At 41.0% G+C, this 20,000-nt stretch overlaps 1 protein-coding gene across 1 annotated transcript in view; it reads right to left on the reverse strand.

Annotated features, from left to right (window-relative positions):
* ERFL (ETS repressor factor like) overlaps positions 1-20,000 on the reverse strand; it is a 112,701-nt gene that overhangs the window by 2,810 nt on the left and 89,891 nt on the right. Inside the window, exons 2-4 of the mRNA XM_075327124.1 lie at positions 17,121-17,192; positions 10,663-10,897; positions 105-282 (exon numbers count right to left, since the gene is read on the reverse strand). Coding sequence (XP_075183239.1) covers positions 105-282; positions 10,663-10,897; positions 17,121-17,184 — 477 coding nt within the window. The 5' untranslated portion in view covers positions 17,185-17,192. The remainder of the gene's footprint in view (positions 1-104; positions 283-10,662; positions 10,898-17,120; positions 17,193-20,000) is intronic.

Below are 20,000 nucleotides of genomic sequence, written 5' to 3' on the forward strand. Positions count from 1 at the left end.
CTCTTGGTGGGACTTCAAGAGGTTCTCCAGTAACGAGAGCATTTATACGATTGGCAATAGACCTGACTAATCTTATGGTACCACTAATAGAGGTTTCTTCCTACCTCGGGAGTGAAGGGATCATGCGAATGTGCCCCAGGGAAGGGGTTCTGCCCCAAAAGGAGGGACGAATTGGCCATGTCCAGTAGAGGGTAGTTGACCAGCACAACTTTACTGAAGTTGAACTTGTAGGTGAATCGCTTGCCCTTGGTCTTGTGTAGAATTCTCTTGTTGTAGTAATACCTGGAAGAAATACAAGGATCATTCATGGTTAATTACATCGTCTTCATCTTGACGTAAGAAGCCCCATTAAGGGTTTCTTTGCTTCTGTGGAACCGTTCTTCAAGCAAAATCTAAAGGTAACAGTTATTCCAAACTACTGCTTTCTACAACCTACCTGATAGTGGTGTACATCAAAAAGCTAAAAAGGGACCCAATTTTCATTAGCATTCTGCCAGCATTATAGGAGAAGGGACTTCCATTCCCTAATTTCCCGTCCTGCTTTTTTATGGCAATATTCCTTGGCTTGCCTGTCCCATACTGAAAGCCGGCCTCTCTATTATACCTATTTGTAGTTGGACAGGAGAGCAGGAGCCGAAAAACAAAGCTCCCGCTCATCCTGTAGAAGGACAAAGCTCAGCCCACATACTTTAAAGATACAGAGGCCCAGCCCCACTCATCTAGTGAGGATCAAGCACTACCATGCTTGGGTAGTGCCCGCTCATCACTAGTTACGAGTACAGAGCACCCGTGCATGGTAGTGCCCGCTCATCAATAGTTACCAGTACTGAGCACCCGAGCATGGTAGTGCCTGCTCATCAATAGTTACCAGTACTGAGCACCCGAGCATGGTAGTGCCTGCTCATCACTAGTTACGAGTACTGAGCACCCGAGCATGGTAGTGCCCGCTCATCAATAGTTACCAGTACTGAGCACCTGAGCATGGTAGTGCTCACTCATCACTAGTTACTAGTACTGAGCACCCGAGCATGGTAGTGCCCGCTCATAACTAGTTACGAGTACTGAGCACCCGAGCATGGTAGTGCCCGCTCATCACTAGTTACGAGTACTGAGCACCCGAGCATGGTAGTGCCCGCTCATCACTAGTTACCAGTACTGAGCACCCGAGCATGGTAGTACCCGCTCATCACTAGTTACGAGTACTGAGCACCCGAGCATGGTAGTGCCCGCTCATCACTAGTTACGAGTACTGAGCACCCGAGCATGGTAGTGCCCGCTCATCAATAGTTACCAGTACTGAGCACCCGAGCATGGTAGTGCCTGCTCATCACTAGTTACGAGTACTGAGCACCCGAGCATGGTAGTGCCCGCTCATCAATAGTTACCAGTACTGAGCACCTGAGCATGGTAGTGCTCACTCATCACTAGTTACTAGTACTGAGCACCCGAGCATGGTAGTGCCCGCTCATCACTAGTTACCAGTACTGAGCACCCGAGCATGGTAGTGCCCGCTCATCACTAGTTACCAGTACTGAGCACCAGAGCATGGTAGTGCCCGCTCATCACTAGTTACGAGTACTGAGCACCCGAACATGGTAGTGCCCGCTCATCACTAGTTACGAGTACTGAGCACCCGAGCATGGTAGTGCCCGCTCATCACTAGTTACCAGTACTGAGCACCCGAGCATGGTAGTGCCCGCTCATCACTAGTTACCTCTTTATCCTAGTTTATTTGCCAGATTTTAAGTCGCATTTTTTTTGTCTTTTAGTATTTGTTCGGATTTTTTTTTCTGTGCCAAAAAATGCTGCACATGTTAGATGAATTTTGTACATTTTTTTTTCCTGCAAAAATTTATTGCCCCCCTAAAATGTCATAAAATTTGCAAAAAAATATCTGGCGTATATAAAATCACTCAAAATGTCGGGGAGAAACGAGTATATTTGTGGCAAAATTTTCTGACTTTTCAAAGTATCACAATTGATGAATTAGACCAAAGCATTCAGGAAACCCAAAACCTGTCCACAATGCCAAAGAAAAGCTAGTAAACTTGTGTATATACAGTAATGAAAGGTGCAAATGAAAAACAGGCAAGAAACACCAAATGTTGTGCAAAAAAAAGGAGCAAATACAATAATGAATTTGACTTTTTTGGCATTTTGAGTTGATTTTCTGGGAGGTAAGACATCCTATTTCTCACATTAGATGAAGTTTCAGGGTGGAGGGATTATTTAATTAAAGGGATTCTCTACTTATGAAAATTCATACGCAGAATTTAGTGTCACCATTGATGAATCAGACCAAAACATTTGGGTAACCCAAAACCTGTCCACAATGTCAAAGAAAAAAATAAAAGCTAGCAAATGCATGCATATACAATATCGAAAGGTGCAAATGAAAAACAGGCAAGAAACACCAAGCGATGTGCAAAACAAGGGAGCAAATATAATAATGAATTTGACCACTTTGCGTTGATTTTCTGGGAGTTAAGATATATATATATATATATATATATATATATATATTGTGTGTGTGAGATATATATATATATATATATATATATAATATATTGTGTGTGTGAGAGATATATATATATATATATATATATATATATATATATATATATATATATATATATATATATATACACATAGAGAGAGAGAGAGAGAGAGAGAGAGAGATAGAGATATATATATATAGAGATATATATATAGAGATATATATATATAGAGATATATATATAGAGATATATATATATATAGAGATATATATATATATATATATATATATATATATATATATATAGATAGATAGATAGATAGATAGATATTTATCACATGAGATTAAGTTTCAGGGTAGAGAGATTACTGAATTAAAGGGATTCTCTACTTATGAAAATTCATACGCAGAATTTAGTGTTCCTACAGCGCCCCCGCAGGAGATAAAAGGTATTGCAGAATGTCAATTTTAATAATTTTAATTTTGCTAATAGAATATTGATGTCTTCCATAGCTTGAGATACTTTTTATCATCTCTTTATATTCCAGCCAAAAAATGAGGGTCCTAAACAGAGCCCCCCACCCCCGTGTGAGATTTAAAGGGTATATGAAAACAGGATTTCTAAATTGGACAACCCCTTTAATAATTGGTGTATTAATACATAGTGGAGATTTCTCACAGATTTCATTACGATAGAATGTATCAGGCGGTATATCATGTATCCATTAAATAATATAGGATGCATAGTGGCGGCACGTCTGCACGTACCACCGCACCCCTCCTCTCCAGGGAGACTCACAGGGCAAACGTATCACCCACGTGTTTAGGCCAGGGAAGATTTTTGAAATTAAATGTCAAAAGTGATTTTTCGGCAAAGGGATGAGGATCCTCCTCCTCGCTTCACCCGCAGGCCCCACAGGGACATGAGCCATATATGAGCCATCTGATATCACGGGGAGCAATGCGGAGACTCCGAGCACGGCTGCTGCCCTCACTCTTCCTCCCCGGAGCACATCTGAATTTGTCATTTAATAAGAATTTCTAGTTTTTTGGGGGGGTTTTTGTACTAAAAATATTGCTAAGAATTTTTGCTTTCCTCTCCCAGGTTCGCGTAGAGGGGGAACGATATTGAAAAAACTGATAGGGAAGGAGAGGACATAGCAGCGTTCTCCATTTCTGCTATTTAAGAGGACTAATGTGCTGTAAAGAATACCTGTTATTACAGGCAACTTCTCAAAATAGACAATAGATGAGGAATAATACAATTTCTGGCCATTATAGGATATGTAACTTGTATTTTTCACCAGTTTTCACTCCATACTTGATTAATTTCTGTTCTCTTGTCTGTATGTAGCACATGTTCAGAAGCAGCATGGAGGACATCATACAGCAGTACAGAGCAGTGAATCCATCAATGGGGTGATAGAAACACTTACTAGAAAGATATTATACAGCTGTGCTAACTAGTGTAGCTGTGCATCCATCTCTGGGATGATGAAACACTTACTAGAAAGCTGGAGCAGCCTGGAAAATATTATACAGCAGGGCTGAGCAGTGCAGTTGCGCATCCATCTTTGGGATGATAAAACACTTACTAGAAAGCTGGAGCAGCCTGGAAAACATATACAGCTGTGCTAACTAGTGTAGCTGTGCATCCATCTCTGGGATGATGAAACACTTACTAGAAAGCTGCAGCAGCCTGGAAAACATATAGCAGTGCTGAGCAGTGTAGCTGTGCATCCATCTCTGGGATGATAAAACACTTACTAGAAAGCTGCAGCAGCCTGGAAGATATTATACAGCTATACTGACCAGTGTAGCTGTGCATCCATCTCTGGGATGATGAAACACTTACTAGAAAGCTGGAGCAGCCTGGAAAATATTATACAGCAGGGCTGAGCAGTGCAGTTGCGCATCCATCTCTGGGATGATAAAACACTTACTAGAAAGCTGCAGCAGCCTGGAAAACATATAGCAGTGCTGAGCAGTGTAGCTGTGCATCCATCTCTGGGATGATAAAACACTTACTAGAAAGCTGCAGCAGCCTGGAAAACATATAGCAGTGCTGAGCAGTGTAGCTGTGCATCCATCTCTGGGATGATAAAACACTTACTAGAAAGCTGCAGCAGCCTGGAAGATATTATACAGCTATACTGACCAGTGTAGCTGTGCATCCATCTCTGGGATGATGAAACACTTACTAGAAAGCTGGAGCAGCCTGGAAAATATTATACAGCAGGGCTGAGCAGTGCAGTTGCGCATCCATCTCTGGGATGATAAAACACTTACTAGAAAGCTGCAGCAGCCTGGAAAACATATAGCAGTGCTGAGCAGTGTAGCTGTGCATCCATCTCTGGGATGATAAAACACTTACTAGAAAGCTGCAGCAGCCTGGAAGATATTATACAGCTATACTGACCAGTGTAGCTGTGCATCCATCTCTGGAATGGTAAAACACTTACTAGAAAGCTGGAGCAGCCTGGAAAACATTATACAGCTGTGCTGACCATTGTAGCTGTGCAACTATCTCTGGGATGATGAAACACTTACTAGAAAGCTACTGCAGCCTGGAAAACATAGCAGTGCTGAGCAGTGTAGTTGTGCATCCATCTCTGGGATGATAAAACACTTACTAGAAAGCTGGAGCAGCCTGGAAAACATTATATAGCTGTGCTGACTAGTGTATCTGTGCATCCATCTCTGGGATGATGAAACACTTGCTAGAAAACTGCAGCAGCATAGAGGACATTATATGGCAGTGCTGAGCATTGTAGTTGGGAATCCATCTACATAAAATGCTGCAGCTGCATGGAGGACATTATACAGCTATACTGAGCAATGTATCTGTGAATCTCTAGGGTTATATAAAACACTAGAAAGCTGCAGCAGCACAGAGTACATTATACAGCGCTGCTGAGCTGTGTATTTTTTCATCCATCTGCATGGGGAACATAATACACCAGTGCTGAGCAGTGTAGTTGTGCATCCATCTACCTAAAAAGCTGCAGCTACACGAAGGACATTGTAAAGCTATACTGAGCAGTGTAGTTGTGTATCCATCTACCTAAGCTACAGCTACATGGAGGACATTGTAAAGCTATGCTGAGCTGTGTAGTTGTGTATCAATCTACCTAAGCTACAGCTACACGGAGGACATTGTAAAGCTATACTGAGCAGTGTAGTTGTGTATCCCTCTACCTAAAAATCTGCAGCTGCATGGAGAACATAATACAGCAGTGCTGAGCACTGTAGTTGCGCATCCATCTACCTAAAAAGCTGCAGCTGCACGGAGGACATTGTAAAGCTTTATTGAGCAATGTAAATCCATCTCTGGGCTGATATAAAAAATCTACTATAAAGCTGCAGCAGCATTCTAGTAAAATATATAAATCTGGTACAGTACATCTAGTATATAAATCTAGTACATTATGGAAAAGTACTTAGAAGTGTAGTTGTGAATCCATCTCTAGGGTGATATATAATTACTAGAAAGCTGCAGCAGCATAGAGGAAATTAAACAGCATTGCTGAGCATTGTAGCTGTGCATCCATCTCTGCAGTGATATGATACATTTCATAAAAAGCTGCAGCAGCATGGAGGACATTATACAGCTGTACTGAGCAGTGTAGCTGTGCATCCATCTCTGCAGTGATATGATACATTTCATAAAAAGCTGCAGCAGCATGGAGGACATTATACAACTGTACTGAGCAGTGTAGCTGTGCATGCATCTCCGAAGTGATATAAAACATACAATAAAGCTGCAGCAGCTTTCTAGTAAATTATTTAAATCTAGTACATTATCTAGTAAATCTAGTATATACTTCTAGTACATTATGTAAAAGTAATGAGCAGTGTAGCTGTAAATCCATCTCTAGGGCGATAGATTGTGCTGGGGACGCAGGACGCATGCATTTACGTTGTAGTGCAATATGCAGCGTAAACGCATGAAATTACGCGACGTGCGCACATAGCCTTACTAAAAAGCTGCAGCTGAATGGAGGACATTATACAGCTGTACTGATCAGTGTAACTGTGAATCTATCTTTTTGTTATATAAAACATTAGAAAGCTCTTGCAGCAGCATAGAGTATTTTATATGGCATTGCTTCAATGTACCTGTGCATCCATCCATGGAGTGATAGGAAACATTTAATAAAAAGCTGCAGCTGAATGGGGGGCATTATCGTGTAATGAGCAGTGTAGCTGCTGAATCTATCTCTGTGTGTGATGTAAAACACATGCTAGAAGGTGTAGCAGCATAGAGGACATTACACAGCAGTGCTGAGCAGTGGTGTTGTGCATCCATCTCTGGACTGACATGAAACCTTTACAAAAAAGCTGCAGGTGAATGGAGGACATTATACAACTTTACTGAGCAGTGTAATTGTGACTCCATCTTTAGGGTTATATAAAACATTAAAAAGCTGTGGCAGCAGCACAGAGTGTTTTATACAGTAGTGCTTCAATGTAGCTGTGCATCCATCCCTGGAGTGATATTAAACATTTACTAAAAATCTGCAGGTAGCATGGAGGACATTATACAGCTGTTCTGAGCAGTGTAGCTGTGAATGCAGAAAGCAGCAGCATGGAGGACATTATACAGCAGTACTGAGCAGTGTAGCTGTGAATGCAGAAAGCAGCAGCATGGAGGACATTATACAGCAGTACTGAGCAGTGTAGCTGTGAATGCAGAAAGCAGCAGCATGGAGGACATTATACAGCTGTTCTGAGCAGTGTAGCTGTGAATGCAGAAAGCAGCAGCATGGAGGACATTATACAGCAGTTCTGAGCAGTGTAGCTGTGAATCTCTCTGGTGACTTACAACACGTGCTAGTGTGACGCCCTGGACTAGCCAGGTAGTCACAGACATAACAACACACACACACCCTTCCCTAGACAGTCACAACAGTCAAACAAAAACCCTTGTTGCCTCCCTCCAGGGTCTGATGTCCACACCAGGTGGGGCGGAGCTAGGTGGTTGGCTCCACCCACCGAGGAGGTTCACAGGCCTGGAGGCGGGAAAAGCAGTCAGTTAGTGTTTGGAGGTGGAAAGCCGAGAGGACAGAACCTGTTAGTGTCTGGGTAGGGGCCCAGGCACTGACAGCAAGGTCGGCAGATGGTGGTGGCCGTCTGCAGGAGTTAGCGGATCTCTGCGGAACCGTAGGACCGGGGCTGAGCGGTGGCCCACCGGTACCGAACCGGGGAGGGGAGTGAATTTAAGCACACAGGGCATGGCAATCGGACCCCGACTAGGCTTGGAGCCGCCGACAACTGTCAAATCCGAGAGTTACCGGAACCCCAGGGGTTTCCTAACACCCAAGTCCCGCTAGAAGGCAACAGTCCACACCATGAGGATATACAGCCACCGCCACAGGCTAGAGATCCAAGCGCCAGCGCCTGCGGGCAAAAGGGCTCTACGGTACCAATACGCCCGGGGAGCGGACTACTGATGGGAAACCATCGGAGTTGACACATTCTACACAGGTGCAGGGAAAGACAGCCGCCATCACCTGTCCGGGGAGAGCACAACACTGCAGCCGGCTGCGGGACTCGTCCATCCAGCCGTTTGGTTTACCAGAGACTTTGTGGCTTTCTGTCTGAGTGAGTACAACAGTGCCATCCGGCACCACGCCGCGCTAACCCTGCATCCCAGCTATCCAGCCTCCCCGCACCATCACCGGGCCCCGGGAACACCAACCCCTACCCACGGAGGGGACAACATCCTAGCTGCTCCCTGCCATCGCTCCCGGGATCCCTGTCACCAAGCAGCGGTGATGCTAATAATCACCACGACCCGTGGGTGGCGTCACGAACTCTTCCCCCCCAAACAAACCACCCCCTTTTCACTCACGGGTGAGGAGCGCCGCTCGAGTCCCCGGATCCGGCCCACCGCTCGAGCCACCGAGCAGCAGCAGCAGAAGCCCCGGACCCGAGCGTGGCGAGCGCGTCCCCTCCGCCCGCGACACTAGAAAGCTGCAGCAGCATAGAGGACATTATACAGCTGGGTTGAGCAGTGTAGTTGTGCATCCATCTCTGGAGTGACATGAAACCTTTACTAAAAAGCTGCAGGTGAATGGAGGACATTATACAGCTGTACCGAGCAGTGTAATTGTGACTCCATCTTTGGGGTTATATAAAACATTAGAAAGCTGTGGCAGCATAGTGTTTTATACAACAGTGCTTCAATGTAACTGTGCATCCATCCCTGGAGTAATATGAAACCTTTACTACAAATCTGCAGCAGCATGGAGGACATTACACAGCTGTTCTGAGCAGTGTAGCTGTGACTCTATCTCTGGTGATATAAAACGCTAGAAACTGCAGCAGCATAGAGTACATTATACAGCAGTGCTAAGCAGTGTAGCAGTGCATCCATCTCTAAAGTGATATGAAACATTTATAAAAAAAAACTGCAGCTGAATGGAGGCCATTATACAGAATCTCTGGAGGGATATAAAAAAAAAAACTAGAGAATAGAGTACATTATACAGTATTTCTGAGCAGTGTACCAGTGCATCCATCTCTGGGGTGATAAAAAAAAAACTAATATATATATTGTGTGTGTGTGTGTGTGTACTGAGCAGTGTAGTTGTGAATCCATCTCTAGAGTGATTTGAAACACTACAACGCTGAAGCAGCATGCAGGACATTATACTATAGTTATGAGCAGGGTAGCTGTGCATCCAGAGCTGGGCTAAGATAAAAACTTCGGAAAAGTAAGGAAACATCAGCAAAGTATCCCTCCCTCTGCTCCATCAAGATCCATCTCTGATCTCCATAGACTTCTATAGGCAGCGGTATGATGATTCCTTAGGGAACTGGAAGTTCACTTTTAGAGCAAGACAGATTTTAGCATGTGGTCTGAGTCCAGGGAGGCAGGAGTAGGAGAACTAAGGGGCTCTTGAGGGATCAGGAGTAGGAGACTAAGGGGCCCTTGAAGGATCAGGAGTAGGAGACTAAGGGGTTCTTGAGGGATTAGGAGTAGGAGACTAAGGGGCTCTTGAGGGATTAGGAGTAGGAGACTAAGGGGTTTTTGAGGGATCAGGAGTAGGAGACTTAGGGGCTCTTGAGGGATCTGGAGTAGGAGACCAAGGGACTCTTGAGGGATCTGGAGTAGGAGACCAAGGGACTCTTGAGGGATCTGGAGTAGGAGACCAAGGGGCTCTTGAGGGATCTGGAGTAGGAGACCAAGGGGCTCTTGAGGGATCTGGAGTGGAGACCAAGGGGCTCTTGAGGGATCTGGAGTAGGAGACCAAGGGGCTCTTGAGGGATCTGGAGTAGGAGACCAAGGGGCTCTTGAGGGATCTGGAGTAGGAGACCAAAGGGCTCTTGAGGGATCTGGAGTAGGAGACCAAGGGGCTCTTGAGGGATCTGGAGTAGGAGACCAAGGGGCTCTTGAGGGATCTGGAGTAGGAGACCAATGGGCTCTTGGGGGGATCAGGAGTAGGAGACCAATGGGCTCTTGGGGGGATCAGGAGTAGGAGACCAAGGGGCTCTTGAGGGATCTGGAGTAGGAGACCAAGGGGCTCTTGAGGGATCTGGAGTAGGAGACCAAGGGGCTCTTGAGGGATCTGGAGTAGGAGACCAAGGGGCTCTTGAGGGATCTGGAGTAGGAGACCAAGGGGCTCTTGAGGGATCTGGAGTAGGGGACCAAGGGGCTCTTGAGGGATCTGGAGTAGGAGACCAAGGGGCTCTTGAGGGATCTGGAGTAGGAGACCAAGGGGCTCTTGAGGGATCTGGAGTAGGAGACCAAGGGGCTCTTGAGGGATCTGGAGTAGGGGACCAAGGGGCTCTTGAGGGATCTGGAGTAGGAGACCAAGGGGCTCTTGAGGGATCTGGAGTAGGGGACTAAGGGGCTCTTGGGGGATAGTCTGATAATATTAAGGGGGGTTGTCAGCTTTGCAAAATCCCATTATTACACCAATAATATGCCGGTCACATGGTGGGTCATTGATGGTCTCCCTTCAGAGATCAGATGCAGTCTGTAAAGGGAGCTGGCAGCAGGTAATCAGTTACTCCGCAGCGCCACCACTGGAGAAATGAAGTATTACACTGTTCCCATTAAAAATCATGCATAGGGTCTTCCAGGTTGATGCTTTTTGTAACCACTCTCCACCTTATATGAGGGTCCTCTATGGGGGTCTGGTTGGGTGTAATCTCACCTGAGTGCTCGGCTCAGCTTATCATAGTTCATATGAGGTTTACACTTGCGTATACCCCATAACCGCGCCACCTCATCGGGGTCCTTGATGACAAATTCTCCGTAGTCTCCCTGCCAGGCGATGACATCATGATACTCCTCTTTCTGGAGAAGCTCCAGAATAAAGTGCCAGAGCTGGATCTGTCTGGAGCCCGGGCTGGACTCCGGCTTATAGGCCCAGTCAGGAAAGGCAAAGCCTGGATTAAACAGGAAAAAGAGCAAAATGGTAAAGATTTATATAAAAAAGACAATAACAACCTAATAATGGTTCAGTACAACAATAGGAGCAGTCACATAGAGAGATCCTGGAGACAGGGAAGGTCCTGGACTTTCTTCCCATTTATAGGCTGATAACAGAGAACAACAGCTTGCATTTAATTGCACAAGCAATAATGCTAAGCAGTTAACCTAATATCCAAAGATCAATTTGTAGAATTTCTGCTGCTTTCAAGCAATTGGTGAACCTGAGTCTTAGCTTTTGCTCATAAAATGTTTCAGCTCCACATTAGGACCGAGCGGTCGCCCCCCCAAATTCTGAGAAAAGGATCAAACTCGACAATGCAAGTCTAAGGGTCCATGAAAAGAATGGGGAGCACTAAAAAAAAAAAAAGTGATGGAAATCTGATCAGAAAACAAAAAGGATGAAAAACGCAAGAAAAAAATCACTGATGTGTGAATGAGCCCTTAAGATATACTGACCTGAGCAGCTCTATATGCCAGATACAGGCACACATCCCTATACAGCTGCCATTCACCCTCATTGAAAAAATATGTCTGCATATAGATATAAATTTACACCTTTGATTAGATAATTAGATAGGAATAGAGTCCTGATAACAGCGACAACCACAGAAATAAGTTTAGAAAAATAAATAAATAAAACATTTAGTAATCAAATTAAATAAAAACAACATGTATATGTGTGTGTGTGTGTGTGTGTGTGTGTGTGTGTGTGTGTGTGTGTGTGTGTGTGTATATATATATATATATATATATATATATATATGTGTATATATATATATATATATATATATATATATATATATATATATATATATATATATATATGTGTATATATATATATATATATATATATATATATATATGTATGTATATATATATATATGTTGCCATATAATGTTGCCATTCATATGTGTATGCATACAGTTTATATATAATATACTTAGATATATTTATTATTATTATTGTTTGTTTTATTTTTTATTATTATTCATGTTAACATATATATTTGTCACCTTAACTAATTCAGCTAATTATTCTTTATTAATAATAATAATGAGATATATATATATATATATATATATATATATACTACACATATACATGTATATTTTTTTTTTGTTAAGTTACATCTCAACCTAAATAATTCATGCAAGGAGTTAGTAGCTAAGTATTTTTTATTATTATTATTATTATTATTATTATTATTAATAATAACTGATGTTTTTATTCTTATCTTTGTATATTTGTCCCCTTAACTAATTCATATTATTATTATTATTATTATTATTAATAATAATGATATATTTTAATTTTTATATATATATATATATATATTCATATTTTTTTCTTAAGTTACTTGTCACCCTATATATTCAGCTAAGTATTATTAGCTAAGTATTATTATTATTATTACTATTATTATTATTATTATTATTAATAATGTTTGATTCTTACCTTAAAAAATATATATTATATAATTTATTTAGTTACTCGTCACCTTAATTCATCTGACTTTGAATAATTATTATTATTATTATTATTATTATTATTATTGTTTTTGATTCTGACCTAAAAAAGAAATATATTTGTCATTTTTAATAAGTCCTCTGTTTAGTATTATTTAATGATAAAGTTGTATTTGATTCCCACTTATTTTTTTTATTTATATTTTTTTTGTTTCTTGTCACTTTTAATAAATCAGCTAATTATTATTATTATTATTATTATTATTATTTTTGAGTCTTATCTGTATATATGTATATGTCAAATACAAGAATAATAATAATTATTAGCTGATCTATTCATGGTGACAAGTAACTTAAAATATATTGTGATGTTTTCATGTGTAAGGTGTAAGAGATTTATATAACCATAATTACTAGATAATAATTATTACAATTAATGTTTGTATTATCATTAGTACTAGTTGCATTGACTTTGGGGTAGAAAAATAATTATTTTGTTATTGACACATAAGATTAAATTATTCCTTTTCTTTTTATTCCCATTTTACAATTTTAGATTTTATTTATTTTTGTTGGTATTTTGCGCTTTACAGATGTGATCATCACTGTCCCCATTGGGACTCACAATCTAAATGCCTGAGTTCTGTTACAGTTTTCTGGAATATCTCCCCCATTTCCCCTATTGTCGCTCTTCTTTTTCCTATTTTTTTTACTATATTTAGATAGCTCCTCTTGTCCTCTGCTGTGCAACCCTCTTATGCCTCTGATTAACCCCTCGTCCCCCGGCTGCTGTCTGTGGCCCGGATCTCCGGACCCCGGGATAATGCAGTCTTCCATCATCCTTTCTTCCCTGTCTCCATGTTCTGTGATTCTCTGACCCTTCTCCAATTACTATTTATTTTCAATTCCCATTTCTATCTCTTCTCTTCTCTTTCATGTTCCTGTTTTTCTCTTCTCTATTTCTGTCTTATTCGATGTAAACTTCCCTTCTGCAGCCTCCAGTATGACCCCCACTGACCGCAGAGCCCCCCACACCAATCACATCGATCCCCCCACCCCCAATCACATCGATCCCCCCCACCCCCAATCACATCGTGCCCCCCAATCACATCGTGCCCCCCACCCCCAATCACATCGGGCCCCCCACCCCCAATCACATCGAGCCCCCCACCCCCAATCACATCGAGCCCCCCACCCCCAATCACATCGGCAGGGTAAATTATTGGCGACACGATATAAAAATATTCAACATTAAAATAATAATTATTAACATAACCCGATAATATAGATTAATGGGGTCACCTGGAGTCTTATCATCATGACAACAGACTAGTAAACCCAGCTCTGCTCAATGGACCGACTCTGATTCTGCAGGAATCGCACCGATCACATCTACACTACAATGATCGCTCGACCGTATCATTCCTCACGTGTTGCAGGTGAATTATTTACTTCTATAAATAGCTGAAAAAATAATGTGATCTGTTAAATGTCGGGAATCTGGAAAAGGATCCGAAGGAGGAGAACGATTGTATAATGGACTTCACTGCGGGAGGAGGAGATGGGAAAGTTTGGTTATAAAGTTCAGAAAGCAATGTGTCTGCCATTCCTCCTACAGAGGACAGGGATTATTCATCAATCAACACATTGCTGCATCTTCATCACTTATTCCTCTCCTCCTCCTCCTCCTCTTATTATTAGTTCTCCTCCTCTTATTAATAGTTCTCCCTCTCCTCCTCCTCTTATTAATAGTTTTCCTCTGTTTCTCCTCTTATTATTAGTTCTCTCCTCCTCCTCTTATTAGTTCCCGATCTTCCTCCCCTTATAATTTGTTCTTACGCCTCTTATTATTAGTTCTCCCTCTCTTCCTCCTCCTCTTATTATTACTTCTCCCTCCCCTCCTCTTATTATTACTTCTCCCTCCCCTCCTCTTATTATTACTTCTCCCTCTCCTCCTCTTATTATTTTCTCCCTCCCCTCCTCTTATTAGTTCCCGATCTTCCTCCCCTTATAATTTGTTCTTACGCCTCTTATTATTAGTTCTCCCTCCTACTCCTACTCCACTTATTATTAGTTCTCCCTCACCCCCTCCTCTTATTATTAGTTCTCCTCCTCTTATTATTAGTTCTCCCTCTCCTCCTCCACTTATTATTAGTTCTCCCTCTCCTCCTCCCCTTATTATTAGTTCTCCCTCTCCTCCTCCTCTTATTATTAGTTCTCCTTCTCCTCTTATTATTAGTTCTCCTCCTCCTCCTCCTATTATTAGTTCTCCTCTTATTAATAGTTCTCCCTCTCCTCCTCCTCTTATTATTAGTTCTCCTCCTCTCTTATTATTAGTTCTCCCTCTCCTCCTCCTCTTTTTATTAGTTCTCCTTCTCCTCTTATTATTAGTTCTCCTCCTCCTCCTCCTATTATTAGTTCTCCTCTTATTAATAGTCTCCCTCTCCTCCTCCTCTTATTATTAGTTCTCCTCTTCCTCCTCTTATTATTAGTTCTCCTCCTCTCTTATTATTATTTCTCCCTCTCCTCCTCCTCTTCTTATTATTAGTTCTCCCTCTCCTCCTATTATTAGTTCCCCCTCTCCTCCTCCTATTATTAGTTCTCCCTCTCCTCCACTTATTATTAGTTCCCCCTCTCCTCCTCCTATTATTAGTTCTCCCTCTCCTCCTCCTCTTATTATTAGTTCTCCTTCTCTTATTATTAGTTCTCCTCCTCTTATTATTAGTTCTCCTCTTATTAATAGTTCTCCCTCTCCTCCTCCTCTTATTATTAGTTCTCCTCCTCTCTTATTATTAGTTCTCCCTCTCCTCCTCCTCTTATTATTCGTTCTCCCTCTCCTCCTCCTATTATTATTAGTTCTCCCTCTCCTCCACTTATTATTAGTTTTCCCTCTCCTCCTTCCCTTAATATTAATTCTCCCTCTCCTCCTCCTCTTATTAATAGTTCTTCCTCTCCTCCTCTTATTAATAGTTCTCCCTCTCCTCCTCTTATTAATAGTTCTCCCTCTCCTCCTCTTATTAATAGTTCTCCCTCTCCTCCTCCTCTTATTAGTTTTCCCTCTCCTCCTCCTCTTATTATTAGTTCTCCCATTCCTCCTCCTCCTCTTATTATTATCCTCCCTCTCCTCCTCTTATTATTATTATCCTCCCTCTCCTCCTCTTATTATTCTCCCTCTCCTCCTCCTCCTCTTATTATTAGTTCTCCCTCTCCTCCTCCTCTTATTATTAGTTCTCCCTCTCCTCCTCCTCTTATTAATAGTTCCCCCTCTCCTCCTCTTATTATTAGTTCTCCCTCCTACTCCTCCTCCACTTATTATTAGTTCTCCCTCACCCCCTCCTCTTATTATTAGTTCTCCTTCTCCTCCTCCTCTTATTATTAGTTCTCCTCCTCTTATTAATAGTTCTCCCTCTCCTCCTCCTCTTATTAATAGTTCTCCTCCTCCTCTTATTAATAGTTATCCCTCCCCTCCTCCTCTTATTAATAGTTCTCCCTCTCCTCCTCCTCTTATTATTAGTTCTCCTTCTCCTCCTCTTATGATTAGTTTTTCCTCCTCTTCTTATTATTAGTCCCCTTCTCTTTTACCTGTGTTACATTTCTATACCTGTTGCATACGTCATTCAAAAAAGAAGTGTCCGAATCTACCACCCCCCCCCCCCCCTCTCCCTGCCCCCTCCATTGTCCTGACCCCAGGCTGCACCTGTAGATTGCATTGTCAGATTCCCGGTAATTCTTTCCTTTCTACTTTCTAGCTCTGAAGAAGTCACCTCCGAGGCAAAATATAATATAGTGAATATACTGAGCTTTTGCTAAATGGACAGGAAAACTAACTCCGATCTCTGCTGGAATCACATGCGACAGGATCATAGACTGGCCGACCACAGTCAGTCTAGCTCAATCCCTCTGAGAATAATGAGCATCTTATACCGACCACATCGTGCGATAACAATCTCTGCTTCTCTATGCATTCTCTTTCCTAACCTGAAATGCACGGTGTCCCAACATAAAGGGAGAGGAGAGTCAGATACCAACAGCCTAGGACAAGTTTTCAAACCCAATATAAAGTAATCTAGAAATAAATGGGGGAAAGAAAAAGACAAGAAATGGATGGATGGATGGATGGATACATAGTGATAGATGGATGGAGGGATAGATAGATAGGGATAGATAGAGGGAAAGATAGAGGAATGGATAGATAGTTGGATAGAGGGATGGATAGATAGTTGGATAGAGGGATGGATAGATAGTTGGATAGAGGGATGGATAGATAGTTGGATAGAGGGATGGATAGATAGTTGGATAGAGGGATGGATAGATAGTTGGATAGAGGGATGGATAGATAGTTGGATAGAGGGATGGATAGATAGTTGGATAGAGGGATGGATAGATAGTTGGATAGAGGGATGGATAGATAGTTGGATAGAGGAATGGATAGATAGTTGGATAGAGGAATGGATAGATAGTTGGATAGAGGGATGGATAGATAGTTGGATAGAGGGATGGATAGAGGGATAGACGGATGAATAGATGTATGGATAGATATAGAGGGAGAGATAGGACAGAAAGATAGATAATAGATGTATTACATAAGAAGATAGAGAACAGATATACAAAGTATAGAGAAAAAAAAGAAAGAAAATAAATAACGAAAGAGAAAAAGAAAGAAAGAAATGAATGTCACTATAGACAGCACTCACTAAATGTCTGAAGTTACCTGGAGTCCAGAGAGCTGGCATAGAAGGAGTCAGAAGAATATCAGACACGCAGCTGCAATCCATGCTCGATTCTGCAGACAGGAATATAGGGAGAGGAAAAAGGGGGAGAAAGAGAGCAACAAAAAGAGGAAATGATAGAAGAGAACCAAGAGGAGGATGATCCAGAAAGGTGTGTTGAGTTGAGGATAAAATGAGAGAAAAAGGCAGAAGATCAAAGAAGAAGCAGGTGAAGAACAAAAGATGGGTCAGAAGAAAAAGAAGAAAGTCAGACAGAAGGAGAAATGAAGATGAAGATGACAAACGTAATGAAAAAAATGGAGAAGATGAAAGTTATCCAGGCAGGGGGTCCAGGAGGTGGTAAAAATGAGGCCAGCAGGAGGAGAAAGAGGACACAGGTGAGGAGCAAGAGATGAGAATGTCATAAGCAGATGGACCAGAGAAGAACAGGTGAAGAAGAAGATGTGATAATGGTGAGAAGAACAAGGGTACAACATCCAGAAGGGTTCAGGATAATAAGCAGGTGAGGAAGTGAGGGTGACAGGAAGGAAATGGGGGAGGAAGTGGAATTAATAGGTGAAGAAGATGAGAAGAAGGTGAGAAAGACAGAAGACCACCCAGTGAGGAAATGCAAAAGGGAAGGGTTAGAGTTAGGTGATCAGTAAGATTGAAGACGAAGTCAAGAGTTGGTGAGAATAACCAGGTGAAGATGGACGAGAAATGAAGTAAAGAAAAGTGAAGAGTAATAAACAAATAAACAAAAAATAATAAGAAAATAAGTGATGGAATAAGGGAAGGAAAGAAGATCCAGAGATGAGGAAAAGGAAATGTATAAAATAAAGAACAAAAAATAACAAGAAAATAAGAGTAATGGAATAAGGAGAGGAAATAAGATCCAGAGATGAGGAAAAGGAAATGTATAAAATAAAGAACAAAAAATAACAAGAAAATAAGAGTAATGGAATAAGGAGAGGAAATAAGATCCAGAGATGAGGAAAAGGAAATTTATAAAATAAAGAAATAATAAATAACAAGAAAATAAGAGTGATGGAATAAGGAGCGGAAATAAGATCAAGGGATGAAGAAAAGGAAATTTATAAAAATAAATAAATAACAAATAAGAAAATATAAGTGATGGAATAAGGAAAGGAAATATGATCCAGAGATGAGGAAAAAGGAAATGTATAAAATAAAGAAATAAAAAATAACAAGAAAATAAGAGTTATGGAATAAGGAGAGGAAATAAGATCCAGAGATGAAGAAAAGGAAATGTATAAAACAAATAACAAGAAAATAAGAGTAATGGAATAAGGATATTAAATAAGATTCAGAGATGAAGATAAGGAAATTTACAAAACATATAAATAACAAATAAGAAAATAAGAGTGATGGAATATGGAGAGGAAATAAGATCCAGGGATGAAGAAAGGGAAATGTATAAAACAAATCAATAACAAGAAATAACAAGAAAATAAAAGTGATGGAATAAGGAGAGGAAATAAGATCCAGGGATGAAGATAAGGACATTTGTAAAACAAATAAAAAATAACAAGAAAATATTTTATGGAATAAGGAGAGGAAATAAGATCCAGAGATTAAGAAAATAACATTTATAAAACAAATAAATAAATAAATAAGAAAATAGGAGTGATGGGATAAGATCCAGGGATGAAGAAAAGGAAATGTATAAAATAAAGAAATAATAAATAACAAGAAAATAAGAGTGATGGAATAAGGACGGGAAATAAGATCCAAGGATGAAGAAAAGGAAATTTATAAAACAAATAAGAATATAAGAGTAATGGAATAAGAAGAGGAAATAAGATCCAGAGATAAGGAAAAGGAAATGTATAAAATAAAGAAATAAAAAATAACAAGAAAATAAGAGTGATGGAATAAGGAGAGGAAATAAGATCCAGGGATAAAGAAGAGGAAATGTATAAAACACATAAATAACAATAAAAAAAAATATAAGAGTTTAGGAATGCAAAGAAATAAAATGCAGAGATGAAGAAAAGGAAATATTTATAAAACAAATCAATAACATGAAATATCAACAAAATAAAAGTGATGGATTAAGGAGAGGAAATAAGATTCAGGGAAGAGGAAAAGGAAATATTGAAGACAAGGAAGCAAAAGGGAAGTAGAAAGAAGAGAAACAGTCAGAATATCGTCCCGTTCCCACATGTGATACATGACACATTGTATAACTGTGATTTTAAAGTTGTTGCAAAACTACAAGTCTTAGAAGAGTTTTATGAGATCTGGAGAGATCTGGTGAAGAGCACGTTCTGGGATCCGGAATATCCCTACAGAAGTTTCAAGACATTCAACAAGTGCAAGACTAGAAAAGCAAGAACACAAGACAGTATCTGCAGGCTCCTTGTGTCTCCATGTAGCACAATGTGAGTGCTCTCAGTCCTGTACCTGCTCTGCCGCCTGTGCAAACAACTGATAATATAATGGGGAAGCGAAGTATCCTGCTCCTCCAGAGCCACGAGCAACAGCCCCTCCTCACCCCCCTCCTGCGCTTGATCTTTTCACCAAGTCCTCTGCTCCCCCCAGAAGCCCCCGGCGATCTGAGCCCAGCCAAAGCCAGATAATGATCAACAGCAGATGGGGTGCAGGAAAGTGGGGCCCAAGGCAGAGAGTGTGCTGTCTTCACGCCTCCTGTGTGACATGGAAGCTGGGGGTGTAGTGGGGGGCTGAGATGTGTAAGGCCTGATCCTTCTCTTCTTCTTCCTAGAGGAAACTACAGGAAACAACACAACATCCACAATCACACACCTCTATATAAATCCTCTATCTATCTATCTATCCCTCTATCTATCTATCTATCTATCTATCTATCTATCTATCTATCTATCTATCTATCTATCCCT

This window comes from Anomaloglossus baeobatrachus, chromosome 11 (genome assembly GCF_048569485.1).
Source record: "Anomaloglossus baeobatrachus isolate aAnoBae1 chromosome 11, aAnoBae1.hap1, whole genome shotgun sequence".
Lineage (NCBI taxonomy): Eukaryota > Metazoa > Chordata > Amphibia > Anura > Aromobatidae > Anomaloglossus > Anomaloglossus baeobatrachus.